Source organism: Littorina saxatilis, linkage group LG14, assembly GCF_037325665.1.
Source record: "Littorina saxatilis isolate snail1 linkage group LG14, US_GU_Lsax_2.0, whole genome shotgun sequence".
NCBI lineage: Eukaryota > Metazoa > Mollusca > Gastropoda > Littorinimorpha > Littorinidae > Littorina > Littorina saxatilis.
Window position 1 is genome coordinate 18656600 of NC_090258.1, and position 17500 is coordinate 18674099.

At 46.4% G+C, this 17500-nt stretch overlaps 1 protein-coding gene across 3 annotated transcripts in view; it reads left to right on the forward strand.

Annotated features, from left to right (window-relative positions):
* The window catches only part of LOC138947286 (platelet binding protein GspB-like), a 54220-nt gene that overhangs the window by 36288 nt on the left and 432 nt on the right, over window positions 1–17500 (forward strand). For all 3 annotated transcript variants that reach the window (XM_070318733.1, XM_070318732.1, XM_070318730.1), the window contains one exon: window positions 8010–17500. This exon is cut by the window's right edge and continues 432 nt beyond it. In XM_070318733.1, the coding sequence (XP_070174834.1) occupies window positions 8953–15054 (6102 nt within the window). In that variant the 5' untranslated portion in view covers window positions 8010–8952 and the 3' untranslated portion in view covers window positions 15055–17500. The remainder of the gene's footprint in view (window positions 1–8009) is intronic.

Below are 17500 nucleotides of genomic sequence, written 5' to 3' on the forward strand. Positions count from 1 at the left end.
ATGTAGAAGCATTGTAGATCATAAGGTAGTGTTCAAAATTGGGTGTAAAGCAATGAAGATAAACGCAAAGTAAGCATACTTTGCAACAATACATTAGCTCAGCAAAACAATGTATTACAGAGCCAAATCTTCGTGATTTTGTCACAATAAACCATATATAATTCCGATAATGAACAAATATATACAAAGAGAATATACCAATCAAGTTTATTTGTTCATAGAGTTCATTAAATGGAAAGAATATTTGGTTCTAAAAGAATCCGTATTGGTGGATTGCCGCAGGGCGTCCGGAAGAGCGTTCCAGAGGCTGCTTCCTGAATAAACAAGACTTGATTTAAATAGGTCTATCCTAGGAAGAGGAGTGTTTAGTTTTATAAAGTGGTGCGAATTCTTCAAAGAGAACTTTGAACAAATGGTTTTGGGTGCATTTTCTGTCATAATTGTATGTATCATTATTCCTTTGTTATAATTGATTCTTGACTTTAGAGGTAGGACCCCTATGTTGATGTAGTCCGAGTCGGTGAGAGTAGTCTGTTTGAGTAATACTACTTTTAGCGCTCTTTTGTGTAATCTATTCGAGTAGCTTTAGGGAATTATCACTTGCTGAGTCCCATAGAGTGGATGCGTAATCAATAAGAGACTGAATATGAGCAGTGAAAAATAACTTCCTGGCTTGACAATTAAGGAAGTGTTTAATTCTAGATAAGAGGTGAGAGAGAGAGAGAGAGAGAGAGAGAGAGAGAGAGAGAGAGAGAGAGAGAGAGAGAGAGAGAGTGTGAGAAAGAGAGAGAGAGAGAGAGAGAGAGTGCGTGTGTGTATGTACGTGTGTGTGTGTGCGGGTGTGTATATGTGTGTTTGTGTGTGTGTGTGTGTGTGTGTGTGTGTGTGTGTGTGTGTGTGTGTGTGTGTGTGTGTGTGTGTGTGTGTGTGTGTGTGTGTTAAGTTTTGGAATACAAAAACATTTGGCCAGCTGAATACAAAAGTATGACGTTTTTGCACAGCACAAAACAAACAAATGAAAAAATCAAGTCTAGGACATAAAGTAATAATATTGTATACTGAAAACAGTTGAATTTGTTTCTCTCATTTGTATGTTAAGTGTGTAAAAGACAGCGGACGGGGTTGAGGGAGGGGTAATGGCACTTGTAACAATGGCGATACCAGCCCCAGCTAGAACAGACTGGATGATAGCGGAAAAGAGGTTATAACCGGAAGCCACTCTGGTTAGTCTGTGGGTGGTGTACGGCTTAGGGCTCAGGTAAAAACTCCTCATCTTTACCTGTGGCTAGCGGCACTGCACGAAACTTGCTGCGCAGCAGTAGCAGCAGCTGTGCGGCAGCAGCAGAAGATTTATGGCAGGCTGACATTGAGGCATAGGGTTTTGTGCCGGAAGTCTGGTTTGCCCCGTAAAAGTATAGAGTAGATGGTTGATGGTAAGGATGCCTACAGCAGGCTTTAGACTGGCTTTAGACTGGCTTTAGACTGGCTAGGGTCCGGTTGGCCGTATCTCGTTTGACCGTATGATCAGTGATGTTGCCGCCGCCCAGTTAACCGTGACAGCATATGTTTGTGATTTGTACTCACAATGTAAAGATCGCGGACAGTTTGCTGTGAGTCAATTCATTTTCAAACGAACAGTCATGGAGACGATCGAAACAAAACGAGGCGTGTGTGTGTGTGTGTGTGTGTGGTGTGTGTGTGTGTGTGTGTGCGGTGTGTGTGTGTGTGTGTGTGTGTGTGTGTGTGTGTGTGTGTGTGTGTGTCAAACGAGATACGGTCAAACGAGATACGGCCAACCGAGATACGGCCAACCGAGATACGGCCAACTGAGATACGGCCAACCGGCGGGAGTACACCTTTAGACTTTACACTGTACGCATTCCCTCAAGCTTTTATTGTCCACCTGTGTTTCCTTTTGTCCAGGGTTTTGTACGTTTACTTCCTGTATAGTTCAGGTGTTGGATGTTCGAAGCTTCTGTGCTCCTGTTTCCAGAGGTGTGCCATGTATGATGAAGGTCGTTTTAAAAGGTATATGACTGATCGCCGGACCGTGTTGAGGGAATTTCTGACGAATTTGAATCATTTGTAGAATATAGGCCAATCCATTCTACCGTAATATAGACGCGCATGGCACGATTTGATCGAAAAAGCACCACAAAATTAATGAGCGCCCCGGCAGGCCTACTCTCCTGTGCTGAAGTTTAAAAATAGTGATGAGCCGATTTACGCCAGGTGTGCCAAGGACCAACTGACACTATCGAGTCGAGTAGCGGTCAAGGGAAATGGCCGAATTCTCAGACAAGAGTGTACTTTCTATTGAACTTTTGATCTTGTAATACACAGTCCTGCTGCATAGTACCACTGTGTTGAGATGACCCTGAATCATCGCATCACTGACTTCAGTTTCAAACCGATTTGAGAGCGTTTTTACATTTAGTCAACTTACTTACTTAGGCCCTTTGCTCCCAGCGGAGCATAGGCCTTTGACGACATTTCTCCATCGCACCCTGTCAGTTCTGGGCTGTTCTCTCCGCTTCTGCCCAGCTGTTGCCTTGCCTCTTCAACTTAATTAATGAGAACTGGGCCTCAAGTGTCCGTTGTAAATTGTATGAGTACGGTTTTGGTTTTGTGTGGTTGAACCAGGGCGTTGTTAATGAAAAAGAGTGTTTGCGTGTTTTTAGGGAAAGGTTGGTCGATTGCAGATGGCAAGAGTGGGATTATCATATTCAAAATAGTGATAGATTTGCTGTTTATCGGACATTTTGTACTGTACATGACATTAAACCCTACCTTTTGTTGAATGTGGATAGACATCTAAAGTTTATTATGACTAGGTTTCGATTCGGTATTTCAGAAATAAATGTGCATGCTAACCGATATAAACAGCATGATGCCGATCAGTTAATGTGTCCCCTTTGTAAAGTAAAGCAAGATGATGAAGTCCATTTTGTTTTGTGTTGTCCATACTTAAACAGATTAAGAGAAAAATTTATCCCATTTAAATATTATAAAAACCCAAGCACTTTTAGACTCAGCTTGCTCCTGGCTTCCCCTCAAGAAACTGTTGTTAGAAATGTATCCTTGTATTTGTATAAAGCCTTTAAATTAAGAGATGTTTTAACCTCTTAGTTAAATAACGTGTAATGTATGTTTTAATTCGTAGTGTTGTGCGATTGTTATGTTGTACCTTTTTTGCACCTGATGAGTTAAATTATTTGCAACGTTAATCATTTGTTCACACTCCGATCCTTCATAAGGGGCTATGGCCTATTGAATAAATTATCTGCGTCTGCGTCTGCGTCTGCGTCTGCGTCTCTCTCACTCTCTCTTTCTCTTTCTCTCTCTCTCTCTCTCTCTCTCCCTCTCTCTCTCTCTCTCTCTCTCTCTCTCTCTCTCTCTCTCTCTCTCTCCTTTTCGCTCACTCTCCTGCCTACGCACACACGCGAAAGAGACACCAAAGCAAACCTGATGTGGGAATTGGTGTAACAGCGGGAGCTGCTAATTTTCCAAGTAGATTATATCTGATTACAAGTGATAATGAGGCTGGCAGCGCCGAACTTAAGTCGCACATTTATTCGAAGAAATACGTTACCTCTCCAAATGCATACGTATACCCTTTGCGTTTGAGGTAACTGATGTTCCACCCTGTTTCTAAATAGCGCAATGCTGGTAGCGAGTTTATTAAAATGCCGCCAGGAATGAGTTTTTAGGTGGTGAGAAAATCAAAGTAAAGTCTTTACTTTTCATGAAAAGGATCAGTGGACGCGTTGTGCTAAATTGGTACTCGCATTTCTTCAAACAGAACTTGAACTTCCAAAATGGGCTGGTATTCTGTGCTCTCACGATAATTAGTGAAATACCCGACTGCCCCAGAAACCCGTCACCCCTTGTCTGATGAGGCGTGCCTTGAAGTGGATGCGGTTGAAGAAATAAGCTTTGACTCCTTAGAGATGCCAGTGACTTCCGCCCAGGTTACGTTTTAAAGTGGGGTTTTTCCTGACTTTCACTAATCGGTCTGAGCTGGTAGATTGGTTGCCATGAACACGTAGGAGGTTGCTCGTAGCTTTGTAGTTTTGTTGACCCTATAGGGCGAGGGCTGGATTTACAAAAAACATATATTCTTGCTTATCTATTACCCTCGATGATAAAGATTTTGTCTTGTCTTGTCTTGACTTGGGGTCCTGATTTGGCCTATATGGTCCGCTGGACCGAAAAAGCAACAACAATCAAATCAAATCAAATTGTCTTGTCTTGTCTTGTCTTGTCTTGTCGTTGCTTTTTTGTGTTTAGGGCAAAGGTGGATGCACAATTATTATTATCATTATCAGTGCAGGGATTTCCTCTCCTCTGTTTCGTCTTCATCATAATTCTTTTTTCTTCTGACTATTTTTGTACCGGTAGATGTCGGCTCAAATCGTGATTGAGAGTCATATTATAAGTGCAGGCACCTTTTTTTTTATAGTCGGGTAAGGATCGATGTCTGTCTGTCGCTTTTTCTGTCTGTCTATCTTTGTCTCTCTCTCTGTGTGCTCTCTCTAACGGTCATTGTGCCCCGTTCGCCAATTTCTCGTTTTGTGGAACGATTCGCGTGTATACTTTTGTTTTGCTTTGTGCTTTGTCTGTATTCTCAGTCTTCATGTCTCCCTTTCCTCCCTCACTTTTACTCTTCTCTTCCATATCTTTTCTTCCTGGTCCTTTCTCCCTTTTTACATTTAGTCAAAACATAGAAGGGGGAATCGAGACGAGGGTCGTGGTGTATGTGTGTGTGTGTGTGTGTGTGTGTGTGTGTGTGTGTGTGTGTGTGTGTGTGTGTGTGTGTGTATGTGTAGAGCGATTCAGAGTAAACTACTGGACCGATCTTTATGAAATGTTACATGAGAGTTCCTGGGTATGATATCCCCAGACTTTTTTTTCTTCATTTTTTCGATAAATGTCTTTGATGACGTCATATCCGGCATTTTGTAAAAGTTGAGGCGGCACTGTCACACCCTCATTTTTCAATCAAATTGATTGAAATTTTGGAAAAGCAATCTTCGACAAAGCCCGGACTTTGGTATTGCATTTCAGCTTGGAGGCTTAAACATTAATTGATGACTTTGCTCATTAAAAATCTGAAAATTGTAATTAAAATTATTTTTGTATAAAACAATCCAAAATTACGTTTATCGTATTTTTCATCATTTGCTGATTCTAAAAACATATAATTATGTTATATTCGGATTAAAAACAAGCTCTGAAAATTAAAAATATAAAAATTATGATCAAAATTAAATTTCCGAAATCGATTTAAAAACAATTTCTTCTTATTTCTTGTCCGTTCCTGATTCCAAAAAACATATAGATATGATATGTTTGGATTAAAAACACGTTCAGAGAGTTAAAAAGAATAGAAATATAGAAAAGCGTGCTATCCTCCTCAGCACAACCGCTACCGCGCTTTTCTGTATTGTTAATTTCACTGCCTTTGCCACGAGCGGTGGACAGACGATGCTACGAGTGTACGGTCTTGCGAAAAAAATGCTTTGCGTTCTGTTTCATTCTGTGAGTTCGACTGAGCTTGACTAAAATGTTGTATTTTCGCCTTACGCGACTTGTTTCCGTTCCTTCCGTCCTTCCGCCTGATCAGATAGTACCGTAAACTACCTTGTATACGCCCAATATCGAGTAAACGCCCACCCCCTACTTCGGGGCGAAAGCTGTGCATAGGGCATACTACCTAGTAAACGCCCTGGACTAAGGATGTCACAACAATTATTTTTTTAAAATTTTTGACAGCCGTGTGTGCTTGTTTGTGATGTTTGTTCGGCGTTGACTAACGCCGGTTGTACAAAGTAGGACTTGAGGTATCTTTTTAAGTTTTCACTAAATTTATGTCACAGCATTTGTTACCAAACCATACAGCAATTGGATTTCTTTCATGATTTGCTTCTAGGTTTCGTTCTGGCGAGGCAATTGCACACACACGAAATCGTGTGTGTCAAACAGAAAGAGACATAGAGCGTGGATATTTGTTTCTACAGAAACAAGTCCCATTGCCAATTTTATACCAAGCAACCACACATTTCTATTTCTAACAAGAAACTGATCATGCACAGGGTAAACGCCAACCCCCAACTTTTGGGCAACATTGGTGCATAGGGGGGGTGGTGGGGGGGGGGGGGCGTATACAAGGTAGTTTACGGTACATCTTTTCCCTTCTTTCCAATCTACTTATATAGATGTGTGTTTTTGTAGCCAGAGCCGCTAAACCACGCACTCGATCAAGAGAACTGAGTTAAGGAAACACAGACGCGGTGAAAGACTCGTGAGACATTGACCTTATATTATGCGGAAGGAGAGGAATGACGTCACGAAGAAGTCAACTTCCTGCGCTGAAATGTCAATGAATATTACATGTTCGGCTACCGTTTGTCTATTTTCGTTTTTTTCCTGATCTTCTGGTTCTGCGTCTTGTCCGCGCACGCGTTAACAAAGCCCTGTAAGTCGGAGGCTTGCTCTTTTTGCCTCTCCTCCCTAAAACACTACAGAATTTCCAAAGTCGAGCCAACTTTTCTGTTTTACTCGAGGAGCGGAAATTACGTTTTAAATGGGGGAAAGGGGAGGCTTGATAAATTAGACTTTTTCTCCCAACAATCTTTTCTCTGCCCTCTGTGATTTTGACCACCATATCTCTTTCTGCCAATGTTTCTGTCTGTCTGTCTGTCTGTCTATCTATCTCCGTCTGTCTCTCTGTCTGCTTCTCTGTCTCTTGTCTGTCTGTCTGTCTGTCTGTCTGTCTGTCTCTCTCTTTTTGTTACACTCGCTCATTGTTAAGTTCCGTCCCTCGCCAGCCCACTTAGGGTCGTTAGCTTTGATGTTGGTGATAAGGCCAAAAAAAAATTGTCTGTTTCTGGTAACATGGCTAAAAAAAAATAGGGTCGGTAGGTCGGGATTTTTTTTATTTTTTTTTTATTTTTTTTAACCCCCAAATGTAGACCAATAAAACTAACTTTAAAAATCGCGCAAAGAGACTGGATTCACTATACATAGAGACAAGACACTCAACACATTTACAAATCGTCAGCGGACTTTCGTTTTCACACGTTTTTGTTGTTCATTTTCTCACCCTGTCCTTTACCACCAAAAAAAAAAAAAAAAAATTTTTTGAGTTTGGAAAAAAAAAGTTTAGGGTCGGCGCCGAAATTTAGGGTCGGTCGGGTGACCAGAAACAGACAATTTTTTTTTTGGCCTAAGCCAGGATAACTGTGTATGTAGAAGAGCTTGTGCAAAGATGTTCCTGTTCTCTTGTTAAACGTAACTTGGGTTGCCTTTTCTTGGTTGCCAAACCGAACATCGCGATTTTTGGAATATTAATGTTGTGGTCTTGTGGAAGGCAGAAACAGAACGGCTTGGAAAATCATTAGATGCCGTGCGCAAAGAGTATCATGAGATTTGTAGATAGATGAGATGCCGATTCACGTCAACATGCGTATCAGCACATGCACTCGGCGACACAGACAGGCAGACAGACATACAGACAAACAGACAGATATATTTGCATACATACACACGCACATATATACACAGACAGACAGACACACAGACAGGCAGACAGACATACCGAAAAAACAGACATATATATTTGCATACATACACACGCACATACACAGACAGACAGACAAACAAACAGATATATGTGCATACCGCCATACACAATCACATACACAGAATTAGTCGGTTGTTGTGGCAGATATTCACACACAAGCGTGAAAAGGAACACAGGCAGACAGACGGACAGACAGACGGACAGACAGACGGATTGACGGACAGACGGACGGACGGACGGACCGACCGACCAACAGACAGAAAGACAGACAAACAGACAGACAGACAGACAGACAAGACAGACAAGACAGACAAGACAGACAGACAGACAGACAAACACTCCTGGTACAATACGCTCTAATTTTTCATCACTTATTCATCCATTTATAGGTTTATTTATCAATGTCAATCTCTCTATGTTTCAGATTTCGAATTTGGCCCTGTGATCTCCGGTGTGCTGCTGCTTGCTTGTCTGACGTCACATCCACAGCTGATGCGTCACTTCCTGCCCCTTGGTGACATCACAAGTACTTCTGATGACACCACGAAGGGAAAACGTCACAGCTGACGTCATTCTACATTCAACGCCTAATCTTCACCTGCTTCATATTTCGACAGTAGGAGCGATTGCTCCTCAACAAGTTGTTAGCGTTCTGTATAGCAAGCGGCCAAGCAAGCTATCTTCTAACTGGTAGTCGTGACTGTGTATGATCCACGTAGCTCTGCTAATATCTTCGACATATAATCCTGCGTGCGTGTGATATAAATGTACTATCTGGCCAGTACCGTCAACATCGACTTAAGTTGTATCTGTTATAAGAGGAATAACGGAGGAAGAATCTGTATATACGCCGACAAGATAAACAGACCTCAGCATTTGTATATGCTGTCGGAATTTTATTTTGTCTGAAAACTGTGTGTAAAACAAGAGAGAATTTCTACTTGAATTCCAGTGACCAGTCTCCTCCCAGTAACCCTTTTTCTGTGACATTTTACCGTTATATCCTCGAAGACAAGACTACTACTCTCAATCGACACATTATTGGGGACTCTTTTTCCTGTAAACATCTCTAAGAGAGACGCGTCCACCCATCCTCGTAAAACCAAAGACATAAAGATCCCCATATCCACAAGACTGTCTTTCTTCACGAACACAACCAGAAGACTTTCCTTGCAGTTTAAGTCGACATTATCAACGACGAGATCATACACGAAAGTGAAAAAAGGAAATCACAAGATGATGTTATGCTTTCTGCTGCAGAGCTGTCGCCTGGGGGATCGGCTTCCCCGTCTTTTGCGCATAGCTAACTCATAGCCCAACAATCTTTCTCGAAGTCCTACTCGCAAGGAGACTTCAGCAAAGAAACCATGGGCAACCGACACGGAGGCGAAAAACCCTCCAAAGAGGACAAGGAGGAGAAGAAGAAGAAAAAGAAAGAGAAAAAGGCGAGGAAGAAGGGAAAAAAGAAGCTGACAAACGGATCGGATGTGGACCTGGATCCGGAGTCCAGCCATTTTTCCCGCGCCGATTCCGAGTCCATGGTTTTTCACTCCGCGGAGAACCTCAGTCCGTATCTAGACGCCTCCACGCGCTCGGAAGAGGGCGCTGGCTACACGGGTTTCCAGGACAACGGGCACGTCCTCTCTTCCAAGGACTTCCATGACGGCTTCTCTATCGAGGCGTGTCTCCCCGCCGACCTGGCTGCCGCGTCTGACGCCAGCGGTGACGTCTCAAGAACTGGCGATGACGTCACGTCTATGACGAGCGGCGGGTACAGCACGCCCTTACTCTCCTCTCCTGACGTCAGAAGAGGGATTCCTAGATCCCCGCTAGCGCAGAGGCAGAAGGACTCCTTCCTAGAACCCGTCCCTCCCATTCCTTCCGATTTCTCGTCCTCCGCTAGCTATCAGGACGGTCTCTCCAGCTCTGGAGGAACGGAGAGATCCAGCAGTATAGCCTCCTCTTCTACAGTCGACACGAACGCCGCTCACTGCATAGAGCGGCTGGAAGAGTTGGAGAGAAACATCGAACGAACCTTCATTGAGAAGTTCGCGGACTTTGATAAGAACACCTGCCCCACGCACCCTGAGAAGGACAAGTTCGACAAGAACGTCAGCCCTTTCTTGCAAAGAAGGCAGGGGAAAGAGGTCGGGGAAACAGGAGAGAGAAGCAGGGAAGGAAGCGTAACTCCGAGGGGAATGGGCTCCAGTGGCTTCCCTTCGCGAAGCCTGGAAAACAGCCCCGCGCCTATCCGGAAGATCTCGGAACCGTGTCGGCCATATTTCCACAGGGAAGGGAGCACAACGCCCAAGGGAATCATACAGGGCGTGTGGTCTCAGAGCGCGGAGAACAGCCCGGTGATCGTGAGGAGAGCTCTCCCTGAGAGTCCTGTCATAGTGCGACGAACCCCCAGCCAGAGTCCTTCCGCTCAGCGTAAGTTCCCAGTCAACCATCCAGAGAGTCCTGTGCAGCTGAGAAGAGCAGGAGGAGACATGACGGCAGGCAGCCCCAACCTCAGCCCTAACATACCACGCAGAGGTCTGGCAGCAGCAGGACCTCGAGAACTCAGCCCCAGATTTCCCAGAAAGCTTCCAGAGTTTGTGGACGGTTCTGGGGCGGTTGTGAAGAAGTCTCCAGTCCCTCCCCCTGTCCCTCCCAAGCCCTCCAAAACCCTGACCAGCCCCGAGTTCGCCCGGCGCGTGCAGAACATGCCGAAGAGTCCTGTGATGCCCAGAAAGGTGTATCACTTCCAAGAACAACAGCAGCAGGCCAGCAAAGAGAGCTCCGGCGCATGGCCAGCTTTGGGGGAGAGAGATCACGACCCGTTTGACAGAGGGAGACGAGAGAACCAGATGCCCCCTAGAAGTCCAAGCAGATCACCTGAAGTTCGGCACAGGGCGATGAGAAAGACACCAAGCTCGTCGCCCTCGCCCCGCCTCGGCAGAAAGCTGATGCCCCAAGAAGACCGAGCTCCTCCCCCCGCCCCACTGACGCAAAGTCACCCGGCCAAGATCCAGTTCTGCCAGCAGGAGAAAGGGATCCCCGTTAAACGCTGCATCGTTGCTGCACATCCTTCAACTGCTGTAGTGTTAGCTGCAAGCGTAAGCCGGGACAGTCTTGAAAGCTCCAACGGTGAAATAGGGCCTCCGGGAACTGCTGCTGATCCCTCGCGCAGACAGGAGACTGAGGAAAACATATTAAGAGACACACAAGCTAAGAGTGGGAAAAGCAAAGACTGTAGAGGGGCAAAGACGACGCCGTACACAAAAGACAAACAGTCCAAAGACTCTCAAACCACGGGCAAAACAACCGGAGCTGCAGCAGTCTCTGAGGCCACCATCAAAGAGAACACAGAATCTGCCGTGTTTGGCTCCGTGTCGCCCAAACTCAAACGGCAGAAGAAGATTTCGATCGCCGACGACGGCCACAGACAGGGTTCTTTGGACTCTCAAAGGACCGACTCTTCTTTCGAAAGTTCGACGCGCTCTCCGCCTTACTCCCCGCAGACGCAACGCGGAGGCCCGAACACCAGCGTGAAAACCATCAAACACAGAGACTCCATGCCTTCGGGAGTGTGTACATCCTCTGACACGACGCCAGACCGGTCGCCAGGGACAAAAAGGGCGCAGTTTTGCGTACAACAGAGCAGCGGTGGTAGCAAAGATGATGGTACTATATCGGCAGATATTGCCGGTGGGATAACCTATCACACGCACCTCCCATCTGACGGTACCCCGGGGGACACCTGTGACCCTACTAGTGAAGGGAACGAGCATGAAATATCAGAGGGTCAGCCTGTGTACGCCAAGATCTATAAGGAGAAAGAATCCGGCCCTTACAAGAAACCTACACCCCCCATGCACAGGAAGTTTATGGAGGGCAGTACGGTATACCATTACGACCCGGGAGCTGAAAGAACCATGCACGTGTCTTCAAAGACTGTGCGGCTCATACCAGCCACGCCGGGAAGAGAAGGAGACATTCCGCACTGCGCTCTTACCGCAGGGGCTACGGTAAGCGGCAGGAATGCGGCAGGCAGAATGGAGCATGCAGGTGGGGAGCCCAGCCCTCGCGTGCGAGCGCGCGGCGGGCGTGAGAGCGAGCGCCCCTACGCTGGAGCTGAGAGCGTGCCAACACCGCCACCCCCCTCTCTGCCAGGAGAAAGTAGTAGTAGTGGGTTATTAGGCAGGAACCTGGGAGAGAGGATCCGTGAAGCGATCCACGAATCATCGTTTCGAGAAGTCTTTACTGCGGAGCTGTCCTCGTCGTCGTTCGAAAGGGACGACGGGACTTTTGCGAGTGATGACGACAGCGTCTTTGCCCAAAGCACTCATAGCCACGAGCGGGACTCCGCTCGGCACCGCCATTTTCCCGCGGGAAACTTTCGTAGGGAAGAAGAATGTAGTGTAGACAGATACCTCAGTGACAGTTCCTGTGCTTCTCCTCAAATCAAAAGGGCAAAGACTGCGCCAAAGGAGTACAGTTCCAGGCCGGAATTAGGAGCAGACAGAACCGCTGTGGCAGCCCAACAAGCTGTTTGTCACAGTGAAAGTGACAGAGACGGGCCTTTTTTAGGGCGACAGGAAAACTCGGCGGGTTTTCCTCAAAACACTACAGCCATACGTCGTATAGATGTGGATGTAAACGTGACTCTTCCCCAAGCGCAGTACAGAGGGGAGGCAATTAGTAACAGTGCCACTCTTTCTGCCAGCCATACTGTTACTGGCAGTGAGGGCAGTAAATTAAGCCAACATGTGGCCACTGCTGGTCAGGCGCCAGAAATGATGGCTACATCTCTTGACATTGACCCAAACTACCCGCATTCTTCTAGTGCAGATCACAGTGGAGACATACACCAAGAAACCGGGAAGACTAGTACAGTAGAAGTACATCGAGCCAAAGGAGCGCAACAAAAAACTACGGGAAAGAGAGAAACACCACGACAACAGCAGCACCATCGGCACGCTGCTATGGAAACCGACGCCAGTCAAGCCGTAACTGTTTTGGCAAAGGAAGACAAAAATGTGAGTGAAGAGCGGGGCAAGGGAGACAACTCGGTAGCGGTTCTTTCAGGCGTCCTCCCTCCCCCTAGCTCCTCCCCCTCCCCTTCATCCTCCTCCTGCTCCTCCCTCCGCACCGTAGTCGCAGCGCCGCTGAAGAAAAAGGAACTAGCCACCCATGGGGGAGAGAGAACGAATGCCAAGAAGGGGGAGGCGGGTTCCAGTTTCATGACGGAAGGGCAACAAACTTGCCCAGGATCCAGAAAGGTTGCCGCTGATGTGCAGCGGACGGGAAGCACAGATAACAACATCAACACCCAGTCTGCTGCTTCTGTTCAGGCAACTCAACCCCCTGCTGCTAATGTCTCCCAAAAATCTCCCCATAACAAACGCACCGAAGTGGCAGCAGAAACAAAACCCATACACGCGGAGAACGAGAAATCTAAACACAGTTTCGAGCCTGAACCACTCTCCCAAAAATCTAGCGAATGTCAAGAAAGCCAGCCTCCTCCTGAACACGTGCCTCCCCCCAGCCCCACAGCAATGGACATGTTGGCGGAGGAGGAGGAAGAGGAGGAGGAAGACGACGTGGATGGTTTGCTCACAGCCCACCACTACTCTGACATCTCGTTTGGTATTTCCCAAGAGATGAAACTGTTCGGAGAGAACGTGGTGAGAAGACTGTCCAATCTCCTCGACAGCCAGCAATCGGAGTCCGACAGCTGCTTGGAGGAAGCAAAGACTGACCTGTTGAAATCTATCGCCAAGGCTTCTAAACCTGTAGAAGTAGAGACTGAAAGCCCCCAAGCAGCAGGGGAACAAGAGACTGTGTCACCACCGCCACGTGTACACGAAGAACCACCAGCTGTCACTTCTGAAGGCATAGTAGTTAGTTCCAGTGTTGCTGTTGAAAAGGGTCCCGTTGACAGTAGTGGTGACAAGGACAGTAAAGCAGAGATACGCCAAGAAGATGCATCTTGTCAGCCTCAACCTAGCATAGGGGAGGCCGACAACAAGAACAGTAAATATACAGCACATGAAACCGCATCCAGTCAGCCTAAACCTAGCAAGGAGGAGATCATCCCAGTCCTTCACGAAGAACTCAACACCTTCTCCACAGCAGATCTTCCAGGAGAACGCCTAGTGACGTCAGACACCACCGAAACTCTCTCCACCGACCACGAGACGTCCGCCAGCTCTAAGCGTGAGAGTACCACCTCCACGGCCACCGATGAGACCTTGACCTCATTCAAAACAAGGTCAACCACGGACTCGGCGGAGTTCGACGAAGCCTTCGTCCTGGCTGAGAGTCTCGTCTTCGTCCGTAGCAAGGACGAGGAGGATGCGGAGGGTGCTGTAGTAGAAGCAGGACGAATCGTCAAACGACCCACCATCCCCACTGAACTGAAATCCAAACCCAGCCCCGGAGCGTCAGGCGATTCCCCCCCCAAAAAACCCCGCAAGAAGCGTCGACGACAAGCCGCCTCTTACGACGTCGGAGCCAAAACTGACGTCACCGAACCTGTCCCCAAACGCGGCTCCAAGCAGATCACTGAGGTCATTGACGCTTACTGTGACGAAACAAGCAGCAGCATCAGCATCAAAAGCAGTGACGACAGCGACATTTCCAGCAGCACCGATGACGTCATACGAGAAGGGCCTGTAAAGAAAACAATCTTCGGCAAAACCGAGCACCCGCCGCCAAAACCCTCTTCGAACACGGCGAGGAAACGCAAGCCTCCGGCTGACAGGTCGACGGACTCTTCAGACGAGAACAGCGAGGATATGGCTTGCAGGAGACGTAGCTCGTCCACCAGCCAGGGCTCCTCGTCCTTCAGGATCCCAGAGATCGAGGAGACCTTCGGAGAGCTCATGGGCGTCAAGACCTTTCTGGAGGACATGGAGGACAAGACTCCCACAGCCGATAAGCCGCTGCCTGTGTTCGTTGGTCCGGAGGACGTAAAGCCCAAGGAGTTTTGGTCCGCCAGTCACTACAGACGGAGCAGGACTTCTCCCGCTAAGACGGACCGGACAGAGTCGGATCTGGACATCTCCGAACAGCGGGACGACGCCTCCACGGATTCCATGTACGCGGACGACGAAGACGAAGGCGCGGAGCTCCTCTTCCAGCGTTCCTACTCAGAGGAGCAGGGAGGAGAAGTCCTGCTCTCCTGCACCATCTACAACTCCTCGCACGACAAGGACGGCGACAGCGACGAGTTCTGGGCCGACGCGGAGACAGGAGAAGCGGCGGCTGCGGCGGAGGCCAAGTACAAGGAGTTCGAAGCTTCCGCGGACGCCGCTGGGTCAGCCTTCCAGAACGCCAGGCACCAGATGCAGGACATCCATCAACACCTGCAGGACCTGCGGCGTCAGATGGAGTTTCTGCAGGATGACATCACCTCAACGTCGCTGACCATGACGCCCGACTTTTCCCTAGAGTCCGAGCAGCGGCCGTTAACAGAATGATGACGTGTTAGCGATACGTCATTGAATCGTGACACCGTTTCCACCTCCTCGCTGCAAGACCATGCGTCTGGACATTTCTGTAAAGTCCGAGCAACGACCGTTGACTGAGAGATGACATCGTTGTGGCGCCATGCAGTTCGGCGGACTGTTGTGGCGGTAGCTTCTGTTGCTGTTGCCTGTTCCTGTGTTCGTCCCTGAGTGGTCCCAGCTTTGTCCCGGTGAATGGTGGTGACGTCCAACTGTCGTGGTGTTACATAGCTGCTGCTGACTGTGATGATGGATATTTTTGTTCACTGCGGCGTGGATTTCTGGAATCAGAACATTATCCGGTGATAAGTAATGACGTCATCAGTCGTATTTTTTCCTGCTTCCTGCTTCCTGTGTTGGCCAAAAAAGTACGATTCCGATCCCGATAAAGAGTCGTCTACTCCAAGTGTGAAGAACAGTGCTCTGAAATGCGGCAGAACGTCTGCGTCATCTTATGACATCATAGTGGTTCAAGCAACATCTATAATGACGACGTTGACTTTGAACGTTGACGTCACAAGCGTGTGCTGCTCCCGGTGTCGTCACTTCAGGGACAAACATTTTTACGTCATAGCGGGACTTTTTGACTCTCCCTCGGAACCTTGAAGAGTTTCCTTCAAATACAAAGTGGTGACGAGCTTTACCATTGTTGCTGTACCGAAGAGAGTCAAACTGTTATCAGCTAGCTGTGACGCCAACTTAATGGACAATTATTAAACATCGCCAGTGGTGGAAAAAGACCTATGGCAGACACGTTGTCTGTTTCAACTGTGATTCTCGGGGTGAAGACATTCTTGGCTATCTGAAGAATAAATACCAGTGCTGGTCTTTTAATTTTTTTAATTATTTTGTTACATTTTGTTTTAGCCTAGGAAAGTTTTCGAAACTTTCGTTTATGTGTTACAGATGTATTAAGTTCACTCTCGATGTTAAAAAACCAAACAAACAAAAAAACAACTTAATATGTAAATGCAGTGCCTCCGCTGTCTGTCAGTATTAGAACTTCCTTTGTATTTTCATGACTGCTTTTTTTCTTCTTCGAAATCATTATTTGCTGTTTTGGCGTTGAAATTAAAACTTAAATTCTGAGAAAAAACAAAAACAAAAAAAACCAGCGTTTGGTTAGGAAAGCTTGAAAAACAAGAGTAATAAAAGTGGAAAACAGAATCCATAAAATCTTCTGTAATTACATAGATACTTCGTTCTTAAGTTTTATGGAGAGAATCAGTGTTTTTCTTCAGATAGCCGAGTCTGTTGTCAGCAACGTTCCTGGCCATCCAGAACACCGGATACACACAACATCGTGACGTAAACAGTGACGTGGAGTACAGCGTGACGTCACTCGTACTGTGATATTATTTTATGGACTTTATTACGTCATTTATGTGATGAAACCATTATTGATACGTGACACGGCGGCCGTGACTTTTGCTCCCAAAGAAATTCTGATTCTTTCTTTGTGTGTGGCTTTGGTTTCTTTCTTGGGCTTGTGCATTTTGAACTCATCAATGAAACTAGAGTAGGAAACGAATTAGTGAAATATAGAGCAAGAACAAATACGGTAATATAGTTCGCACGAGTGAGCTACTACAATAAATAAAAGCAATCAATTGAATCAAATTGATTACTAGATAGTTACATAAAATAAAATAAAAATCATCTCGAACTTGTACAGAGAAAAACCAATAATCAAAGACAAACGCGAAACACTACATTCGTGGTTTTAGTAGCAGGCTTGGGTTCTCCTGGCATTTCCTTCTTCACGATACGTTACACAGTTTGGAAGTCGGAAAAATGCTTGGGAGATAGTGCCAGACAAATGCATTTTACTTTTTATTTTTCTTCTTTATTGTGTGTACTGTACACCAGGATAGAAAGAGTAAGAATGTTCAAAATGCACAAACCGAAAAGAATAAATAAATACTGGAAGCGTGCCACAAAAGCGTGTTATAACCATTGACGTCACAGAATACTATGGAAACCAAATGAGTCTAGATCTCTCTTGATCTTTTTTTACCCGGAGAAGAATGCTGCACTGCGCATGTCTATTTTGATAACACGGATTTTATTTTAGAAGTTCGAGTCAGAACATACAATGTGGCAGCATCTTCACGCTGTGTCTGATTCAGTTGGTTTTGGAACACAGCTTTTTGTTAGTGCTTTATAGTGGCGGTTGCCGTTTAATAGGTATGTTTTTTGTGTGTTGGTCGTTCTCCAACCTGTAGTAAGGAAACAGCTAGTCAAATTCACATAAGACCGAAAGTCTGCTTCAAAATAAAAATTAAAAAACAAAACAAAACATGTGCGCATAGGAAGTTATAATAATGAAAATACGCTTTAAGGCTCATTAGCTAGTATAGAAGGCGAGAAATCCGGTTTGGATCGAATACAGTGTAAAGTTCTGCCACATGTTTCTCTC